At 39.7% G+C, this 10,924-nt stretch overlaps 1 protein-coding gene across 1 annotated transcript in view; it reads left to right on the top strand.

Annotated features, from left to right (window-relative positions):
- Positions 1–232: 232 nt before the first annotated feature.
- The window catches only part of ube2r2 (ubiquitin-conjugating enzyme E2R 2), a 159,251-nt gene continuing 148,559 nt past the window's right edge, over positions 233–10,924 (top strand). The window contains exon 1 of the mRNA XM_043687701.1: positions 233–906. Coding sequence (XP_043543636.1) covers positions 730–906 — 177 coding nt within the window. The 5' untranslated portion in view covers positions 233–729. The remainder of the gene's footprint in view (positions 907–10,924) is intronic.

Raw genomic sequence — 10,924 nt, 5'->3', positions numbered from 1 at the left:
AGTTCAAATGATTAGAAATAATTTTTTTACAGCATGTACACCCATGCTCCTAAATCATTTCCTTTTTAAGACATGATTGTGCGAGGCATGGTGCTCACACATCAGAACCTTGTTTCAAAGCATGTCAGGCCTGACCATTGAGTGTTGTGTTTGCCTTCGGGCAGAGGTGATTCTGCGCATCCTCAGTTCTCAGGGCCAACACATGGCAGTGGGTGGGGAAGAGTGCGTCACAAAAGGCGGTGGTGACGTCAGGACGGGGTTGCCGGCGGCCGGCGCAGGGGAAGTGGCAGTGAGTGGTAGTGGTGGGCCATTTTATTGCTGTCAGTAGGAGGAGAGCACCACCCTGATAACCATAAGCGAGAGGGAAAATAATCATAAAGACAAACCAGGATAATAAGCAACGAACTAAACTTTTTTTTTAAACATAAAAATACTCATCTCCATGAACTGTCGTGCTCGGCTTATTTTCCCCTAATGCGTGGAGAATTGGTTTAATTTTTTTTCTGAAGAGACTGGTTCTGTGAAGGAGGAAGAAGGACTTTCTCTCTCTCTCTCCCACCCCCTCCCCATTCCCTTCTCACAACTTACTGAACAGAACAGAGCGTCTTTCGACTGGTACTCACCTACAGCTGTTTTATTTTTGTTTTTATTTCCCCCTTGGTTTATTTTATCTCTTCTCCCTCCCTCCCTGTTCTTGTTTCTCTGTTTTCTCATTCCTCGCCCACCACCATGGCTCAGCAGCAGATGACGAGCTCTCAGAAGGCCTTAATGTTGGAGCTGAAGAGTTTGCAGGAGGAGCCGGTGGAAGGTTTCAGGATCACGCTGGTGGACGAGTCTGATCTGTACAATTGGGAAGTGGCGATTTTCGGGCCGCCCAACACGCTCTATGAGGGAGGCTACTTCAAGGTAAATGAGAGAGGCCCTGTTTACATCGTCGCTCCCTCAAACCTTTTAACAATCGCTGCCACTGATAAAGTAGTCGGTGCCATTTGAGGGTGATAATAGTTTGGAAAATTTTCTACCTGTTAGTTTAAAAGGACGATCAAAATAGAGCGCAAAGCAGAAGCTAACGATTTTCTTATTGTGGGTAAACAAGCACACCACCTCCTTTCACTGTTGGTTTTGTCTCAGTGTAAATCATACATCATCAAATGCTATTTTTAATGCATTTAAATACTGCGGCTGTGTTTAAGCTTGACTTCAACTGCAAACCTTCGTAGTACATTTTCTTTTCAAATCGTAAAGACTTTAAGATCTCTTAAGATAATTATTTACTGTGGCGTTCGTACGCGTTAAAAAGATACGGTGTCTTTTCATTGTTAACCGCTCTAGTCCTGTGTGGTGTTAGGGGTCATGCATAATAATTTGAAACTAGTGGAATTTTTTTTTGGACACTTCTATATATTTGAAGTGAATGTTTTTGTAATTCTTCTCGAAATACTATATGGATAAATCCAGCAGCATCTTAACAATGAAAATCTTTGAACCTCCACGTTTTGGTTGCGAGAAATGAAGAACGGCCTTAGTAAAAGAAAGCAGATAAAGCGACTGATTTTTGCTGGTTTGTAGTTTTGAGGTGGTAACAATTTTATCAATGGAAATTCAATTTTAACGATAATGTATCTACACGTGTTTGCTTTTCATCCTTCTGTTTGGTTAGAGATTTAATTTCAGTGGCTCTCAGATCTGTATTTCATAAATTTGTATTTATTGTGTGGCTTATAGGAATAGTATAATTGTACATTTACTGTGGATTGTTTTGATTTGTATAAGAAAGCCGCCGACTGCATTGAATCACCCATCTGCGCAATAATAAACTGCATTAGTTTCCCAGTGTCCCTTAATGCAGCAGATTCCCTTGTCTTTCACTACCTCTTATTAATATGGATAGATGCTTATTCATCTTCTTAATATCCCATGTACTTCGGAAATGGGGTACTACGAAAACGCAATGCTATAAGCATTATAATATTTATGGTCACGTTCAACTACTGTAGTATCCTGGGAAAAGGCCATTGCAATATTTTTCTACCTGAAAAAAATGTTGTCATTATAGCAATGAATAAAATTGGAAGAAGATTTCTTTACAATATCATGTACTTAATATGTTCAGTATTGCTAAGTCTCCTCTTCTAAATGTGTGCATTTTTGGTATCAATTCTAAAGGAACAAAGCTGTGGCAAAAGAGGAGTAACATCTCTTGTGCTTCCTATCCTGTATTTGTATGGATGTTTATTAACTTTAGCTAACTTTTTGGTAAAATTGTGTGTGGGTCACGAAAATGCATGAAGTCAAGATAGTGTGAGAAGGAGCAGATTGCCATGTAACCAAATGAGTACAGAATGTAACTTAGGAAACAGGGACATGGGTAATAATTACCTTTGTCACCGCCTTTTGTTTAAGAAGTAAACAAACGTTTAATCTAGCTAGCTGGATCTGTTTTATGCAACATGTACAAAGCATTAAACCAATGTTTATTATTTCAGCTATTATCATAGGAAGTAGATCGTAAGATGCAATGTTTCAAAATTCAATTCTAATACTCATGTTATCAAGCTCCAGAAACCCAATGGTCTCGGCTAGAAGATGCATTTCTGATTCTGAGAGCATACTGGTTCAGCTTTGTTTATGATACTTGTACTCACACTTGCTGCTTAGTTCTTTACTTAGCAAAGTGACTATTTGAATGATGTACTAAAGGACTATTGTCCATAGAATTGTATTCTCATGCATAAGGGCATCCATTTGTCCAGAGGGGAGGTGAAGCTATTCTGTGCAGTCAAATTGTTTTTGTCGTTTACATAGTACAAGTGAGCAAATGTTTACGCAATGCAACATATAACTTTTCTCACTTATTGTTTATAACAGTTGATTTATGAATGTGAAAACTATTTGCATAGCTTTCCTGCCCAAACTGCATTGCAAGCTTACAGTATAGCAATCTGCAGAAATTGGGAAGAATACTTTTCACAACTTTAGGGCATTTCAAGCCACTTTTTACAGCTGGTGCAGTCAAAGAATTTGCACCAGCCAATTAGAATACAATAGGATTTCAAACAGTACATAATCTAATTTGATTATGTTGATTGAGATAAAAAGTGGTTTGGACACTTCTTTAACATCTTACATTGTAATTTTAAATAAATGATTTGGGAATTGAAATACAAAGGTAATTTCAAAATTTACCCATGACACCAGACTACTTTAACTCATTCATGGGATGTGGGTGTGGCTGGCTGGGTCAGCATTTATTGCCCATCCCTAATTGCCCTGGAAAAGGTGATGGTCTTCTGTTGTCCATGTGTTGTGGGTATACCCATAATGCTTTCAGGGATGGAGTTTTATAGTTTTGACCAAATAGCAATGGAATGGAAATATATATAAATAAAATGAGTGGAATGGAGGGGAGCTTACAAGTAATGTTCTCCTGTATCTCTGCCCTTGTCCTCCACAATGATAGTGAGAGAAATTAGAAAGTGCTGTATGAGGAACCTTTGTAAGTTGTTACAGTGCATCATTTAGATTGTATATATTGCTACTATGTGCCAGTGGTGGAGGGATAATGTTTGTGGATTTGGTACCAATCCTGTAAATTACGTTGTGCTGAATAGTTTAAAAGCTTGGAGGTATGACAAATATTGAGGCTGATACCAATTGACTGCAATATGATTATAGGCGAGCAGAGTGGGTAGATACATGACATAAAAGTGTAAGATGATTCATCATAATATAAGGGATGTGGAAAAGCAATATTAACTTAATGGCGTAAAGAATTTGAAAGAGACAGAGGGACTTGGCTGTCTATGCGCTTTGAAGTTGGCATGACAGATTGAGAGTCTAATGTGGGATCTTGAATTTCATATATAGAGCTATCAAGTGTAAAAGCATGTGCAATGCTGGACCATTTTAAAACTCTGGTTAGACCACAACTGGGGTATTGCATTCAGTTCTGGTCACTGCACTTTAGCCAGCATGTGAAGGTACTTTGGAGGGCATAGCAGAAATTTACTAGATTGGTTCCAGAGATGAGATTTTAGCTACCAGGTTAAATCGGTTCTTTGTGTTGGTGCCAAGGAGATTTCATCGAGGTGTGTACATGATTCTGATAAGGAGAGCCATTCTCAGCTCAAGAGTGAACAGTTTTATACAGTGAGTGGTAATGAACTAGAACTGGCTAGGGTTGAAATGTGGATGGTGGTTGATTTCAAAAGGAAATTGAATGGATGTTTAAGAATAAAAAACCTGTTTTGGGTGACGAATTGGGTTGCTCGACAAAGCCATCATCAATCCAGTGGACTGAATAACTGTAATAGCACTAAATTTACGACATCTACTTGAGAAGACAGAGAAAAGACCTTGGTTTAATACAATGGTCTTTGTAGTGTGACTTGAATTTGCAATCGCCGGACTTGAACGAGCGCTTCCATTGAACGACGGTTGATTCCTGATATGTGCCGGATATTGAAATATATTTTGAACGGCAGCAAACATTAGTACTTAATATTTTGCCTCAAAACAACAACACGTTGTAACATAATATACTAAAGCTGTCCTATAAACAAGACACTTGCAACTTTCATTAACTTTCATATTTTGTTGCTTGCAATTTAAAATGTAAAACCTGTTACTTTGATGCTGTTGTTATATCACTTGAAGTTTTCTTCTATTGGTTATATTCACTGCACTGTTTCTGTTTGTACTGCACTAATGTAATATGTAATTTAATATAACCACTCAAACCATGCAATAGCACTGGCAGAAAGCTATTTTAGCTTGTTCACTAGGATGTGATTGATTAAACTGTGAAAGTCTAACTAACACAAATCGTAACAGAGGCAAGAGAATATTATTGATCCATCAAGCCTCACCAGTCCACAGCTTGCCATGGATGTATCTGTAATCTTGAATCCTGATTCCTGATGAATTTTTCCAGTTCGTTCTTGATGCCCATTAAGGTTTATTTCTGCATCACCACTCCAGGAATCAGTTTTGCATGCTTATAGTCCTGCAGTGGTTTCAAAGGTGAATTACAGCCCCTTCTCAAGGGAAATTATGGGTAATGAGGCATGTCGTGTCTTATCCAACGTTGTGAAGAATTTTGTTTATATAAAGATCTGAATTCTCAAGATGATTACTGGGGTGGGATGAAGCCAATTGTGCATTAACAAGTGACCTTCTGAGGTAAGGCCTTAAATATTATGTAAGGCATGAGCTTCACTCTTAATTACCTGGAATTATCTTTCAGTTATCTCTCTGCCTATAAATTCTGTGCCTGTGTGCTTTCCTCCACTTCACCTGGTGAAGGTGTAACACTCCAAAAGCTTGTAATTTCAAATAAGCTTGTTGGACTATAACTTGATGTCGAGTGACTTCTGGCTTTGTCTACCCCAGTTCAACACTGTCACCTACACATGAAAACGTAGAGGAAGCAGGATCATGCAATATTTTTAAGGTAGAGATAGCTCCTTAATAGGCAAGGGAATCAAAGATTATCAGGTTTAAATAGGCATATGGAATTTGAGCAAGCTTGAGGGCCTAATTTTGCTCCTAATTATCTATGTTTGTAGAATACGTTACTTTGATTCCTGGTTCTGGAAGTTAGAAAAGTTCTGATAATTTGAAAAAAGGGCCTTGTCCTGTTTTCCTGAGTGGGTTGTTACGTAATTTCACTGCTATTGACAGAACATAGGTACTTGTACGTACTTAGCAATTAAAACTTGAAATATGAAGAGTGTAGTGAATGAGGTAGGATTGACAAAATAGCTAATTTAGGTTCAATGCATTGGGTTATAAAGATGGTTTTTGCTTCACTGAGTTGTACAGATCATAATTGAACATGATTGGGGAGAATTTCCCCTAGTAGGTGCAAATTAGATTAGATTAGATTCCCTACAGTGTGGAAATAGGCCCTTCGGCCCAACAAGTCCACACCGACCCTCCAAAGAGTAACCCACCCAGACCCATTTCCCTCTGACTAATGCACCTAACACTATGGGCAACTGAGCATGGACAATTCACTTAACCTGCACATCTTTGGACTGTGGGAGGAAACCGGAGCACCTGGAGGAAACCCATGCAGATACAGGGAAATGTGCAAACTCCACACAGGCAGTCACCCAAGGCTGGAATTGAACCTGGTGCTGTGAGGCTGCAGTGCTAACCACTGAGCCACTGTGCTGCCCTAATTTCTGTGGATGCTGGAATCTTTACTGAAAACAAAAAATGCTGGAGATCAGTGGGTCAGGCATCTTCCATGGGGAGAGAGCAAGCTGACATTTCGAATCTAGGTGACTCTTCATTAGAGCTGAATTTCCTTAAGGTTGTGCTGCCTTTTCTAGTGCAGTGTGTTCCAAATTGGCCACATCATCGCAAAGGATCACTTAGTGCCAAGTGCAAAGTTCATTCTGGTGCAACTTAGTATCTGTAATCTTTTGCACTGAGTTAAAGAAGAAATATGTTTTAAATTAAGCTGATTTTTAACCAACAAGAACAAAACTCTGGGGAAATAAACAAATTGACAGGAATTTCAATGGCAATGGAAAAGATTTAAAACAGCAGAGTCCAGAAAAAAATGTATCCCACTAAAATGTAATCCCACAAAACAGAACACAGCCAATATTCAAGAAAGGTTGCAAAGAAATGCCTGAGAACTACAGACCAGTAAGCCTAACATCAATGGTGGGCAAGTTACTTGAGCATTCTGAGAGATAAGATATACATGCATTTGGAAAGACAGGGTTTGATTCTGAGTAATCAGCATGACTTTGAGTGGGAGATCATACCTGACAAATTTGTTAGTTCTTTGAAGTGACCAGGAAGGTTGATGAGGGCATGGCATTAGGCGTAGTCTATATGGATTTCATGAGGCCTTTGATTCCACATCGTAGGCTGCTCTGGAAGGTTAGATCACATGGAATCCAGGGTGAGTTGGCAAATTAAATACAAAATTTGTTTGATGGTAGGAAGCAGAGTATTAATGGAAGGATGCTTGTTGGACTGAAGGCCTGTGACTAGTGGAATGCCTCGGGTCTGTGCTGGGCCCATTACTGTTTGTTATCTATATCAATGATTTGGATGCAAATGTACAAGGCATGTTTAGTAAGTTTGCTGATGACACTAAAATAGGTGGTATCGTTCGACAGTGAGGAAAGTTGTCAGAAATTGTAGCAAGACCTGCTGGGGAAGTGGGCTGAGAAATGACAAATAGAGTTTAATATAGATAAGTATGATATCTCGTATTTTGCAAAGCCAAATCAAGGTAGGCGTTTCATGGTAATTAGTAGGGCCTTAAGGAGTGTACAGATCATAGGGACCTTGGAGTTCAGGTTCATGGTTCTCTGAAAGTGGAGTAACAGATAGACAAGGCAGTGAAGAAGGCTTTGACACATTGGCTTTCATCAGTTAGGGCATTGAGTAAAGAAGTTTGAAAGTCATGTTGCAGTTATACAGGACGTTGGTGAGGCCACAATTGGAGTATTGTGTTTAGTTTTGCTCGCCTAATAGGTAGGATGCAGAAGAAATATGCAAGATTGTTGACTGGGACTGAGTAGTCTCTGAGTTATAGGGAGAGATTCGACAAGCTGGGACGCTTTTTCTTGGAGCAGAGGAGACTGAGTGGGGACCTTTATAGAGGTGTGTAAGATCATGAGAGGCATGGATAGGGTGAATGCACTCTTTTTGTTTTCATCCAGGGTTGGGGAATCGAGGACTATGGGGCATCAGTTTAAGGTTAGAGGGGAAAGAATAAAAGGGGACCTGAAGGACAACTCTCTTTACAAAGAGGGTGGTATGTATAAGGAATGAGCTGAAAATGTGTTGCTGGAAAAGTGCAGCAGGTCAGGCAGCATCCAAGGAACAGGAGAATTGACGTTTCGGGCATAAGCCCTTATTCAGGAAAAAGGATGCTGCCTGACCTGCTGAGCTTTTCCAGCAACACATTTTCAGCTCTGATCTCCAGCATCTGCAGTCCTCACTTTCTCCTCCCATATGGAATGAGCTGCCAGCAGAAGTGGTTGAGGTGGGTACGTTATCAACATTTACAAAGCATTTGGACAAATACATGGATAGGAAGTGGTTAGGAGGATATGGGCCAAGTGCAGGGAAATGGGTTTGGTGTGGATGGACATTTTGGTCATCATGGACCAGTTTGGGCCAAAGGGCCTGTCTCCATGCTGTAGGACTCTATAACTCTAATTATGCACATTCCATAGATGAATGAATAAGGTAGAAGTTAAACTGAAGAAAATGACTTGTAGATGGTCATTTGGTAGCACAGACTTTGTGCTGCTGTAAGACATTTGCTTTTGCTCATCAGGACAATTTGGCAAGAATGCTAACTTATGGGGAAAAACAATAGTTTTACTGCATAAGAGGAAGGGGCTTATTAGTCGGCAAGTGGTTTCTGACAGAGCATTGCCATGAAGAAAGCACCAGTCAGTGACTCGTAGTTAACTGCTACATTTTATCTAACTTGTAAAGAAAAACCTACAGATTGACTCTGGTTTGTCAGGCCCACTGTCCTGAGAAGTGAACCAGTTTTCACCTATTTTGTGGTTTAATTTTAAACCTGGAACCATGTATGCACATGTTCTTTCTGTCTGGAATAAACTGATCTCTGTGAATAAGTATGTAGCTTCCAGTGCATACAAACTGGTCACACTGCAAGATTGGCTGATTACCCTATCTGCGTAATTCTTTTTGCACACAAGATTATTCAGCAAATGTTGTTGAATTAGAAAACCAATCTCATGTTAGACATTGTGCTGCCAGTTTATTATCATGTTGCTACTATTGTAGCAGCAACACACATGTTCACCACAAATGGGGTTTTATCATCAAGCCAAAAAGATGTTCTGCCTATTTCCCAAATGACTTGTGTGGTACATGAATTTCAGTAGACTATAAATCCCAAAGACTGGCAGAATGTAGCGAACAAGGTACCGACCATTCCTTTTCAGCCTGCACTTTCAAAATGAGCAACTCAGTGTCTTGACGAGTGCAAGATGTTAGGCTTTGACAAAATGTCACTCTTCAGGTATAGTCATGTAGTAAACACATAACGAAGGAGAGGATGACAAAAGGAAGTATGAAAAATGTAGTGAAGAATTCTAAAAATAAACAAAAATAATTTGTTATTAAAGTATAGTATTAAAGGAAGAAATGAAGTGTTCTTCAATCATGTGTTGGCACCCAATCCAGTGAGATGGCAGTCCCACAGTCTAAGAATTGTTGAGGTCAGATGGAATTGCCTGCTGTTGTACTTTTTATGGTTGAACTAACTGTTACTGGAAAGACCAAACTGACACTTTGTTTACAGGGATGGCACCTTCTCTTAGAATTTCTGAAACCACACGTCGACACAGTAGCAAGTCCAGCCTATTGCTAGTGTTCCTATTTTCATCACTCATCAGCTAGAATTTCCAACTTATGATTGTTGAGGCTTTTGATTTCTCTTGATAACATTCTTGAAGCAAACCTTTTGGCACTCTGCTGATCTCTTGGACTATCTCACAATCTAATGTATCCTTGGAGTGCTGGCCAACTTGAATCCTGTCATATGAACAAGCCTGTGAGACCCTCTTTGCTTGATTAACACCAATTTAACATCTTTGAAAAGTCTGCTACATTTATTGTCATGTGATGCCAAGTACATGCATAGATACGAGAGATGGTAATTGAGTTGGTTTTCTTGGCAAGAGGAGGTTGTCCAGACTTTTCTGCTCTCTAGCAATGTGCTGAGGATAAAACTTCTTGGTTGTACATGCTAGTTTGTTAGTGGGCCAAAGTTCATCACAGCTTTGCTAATGCATGAGCTCAATTCTTTGCCCTGTGACAGAACCTGTAAATCCAGCCTAGCATAATTTACAAACTGCTTCCAGAGTTGTGGTGTTGAATCTGGTCGTAGGTAGAGATGCAACTTCTTGTGCCCCAATTACATTTTTCTTCACTGGTGAGGAAGAATGTGACAGCATTCAAAAGGTCTTTGATCAGAGCTTCCTGCACATTGTTTTGGCTCTCAGTCTTGAAATGTTGAGAACTTTCTTGTCTGGTAGTGTTTGAAGGTGTACTCCTTCCACATGGCTGGGGAACCATAGGTCAGTGGAAAAGATGCTCAACAGTAGTGGCAGAATTGTAGCCTTGTTTCACCCTATCATTGATCCCTGAACTGAACTGAATTATGCCATGCACCTTAGCATGGAAGAATCAAATGAGACTGCCAAGTTTGGGAGGATATCCAATTTTATTTTTTAACCAATAGTGGCCTGACCTACTCATGGTGTGAAATGATTTTGTGAACTTCAAATAAGGGAGAAGAGTTCTCATATTTTTATGACCATGCGATATTATCTTTTGCATTGACATAAAGAGCAGGTGCATAGGCAGTTATGAAGACATTGAAATCTCCATCTGATGCTAGATGTGAAGCTTTCAGAAGTTGTGACCACATCTGTTATCTGTATTAATATGTTGTTGGTAGCAAAGTGGTCATCTTTAATTTTGCCATCTGCCATGCCCAGTACAAGGTACCTTGAGTATCTTTAAGTCAGTCAGTCTCGACTGTGGGAGAGCAGTAGTGTTAATGTTGAACTTGTGTAGTTCATAATCAATCAATGCTATTTGTGTATTGTCTGTTGACAGTAAGTCATTGTCCATGCCAGAGTACTTAGTCCTGATGTTCAGCTACTAAGCCTGAGAATCATCTTTCACTACTTAGTACCATTTACTGCATGCTTCCAAATGTTGGTAGGTCAATACCTGGTTGACTTGGTGAGATGTGGTGGCATGTTATGACTGACCACAGAATGAAATAATCATCCCAATGTTGCAATCAATCTATTTGGTTCTTTCCTGACACCTCAGAACCTGTAAACTGCAACCCCTTGTGTTGGTCTGTGTTTTAAAAAATTCTCAAGGTCAAGGACCA

This window comes from Chiloscyllium plagiosum, chromosome 1 (assembly GCF_004010195.1).
Source record: "Chiloscyllium plagiosum isolate BGI_BamShark_2017 chromosome 1, ASM401019v2, whole genome shotgun sequence".
NCBI classification, from domain to species: Eukaryota; Metazoa; Chordata; class Chondrichthyes; order Orectolobiformes; family Hemiscylliidae; genus Chiloscyllium; species Chiloscyllium plagiosum.
Note: the sequence above shows the minus strand (reverse complement) of the source record. Positions and strands in the feature narration are given on the sequence as shown.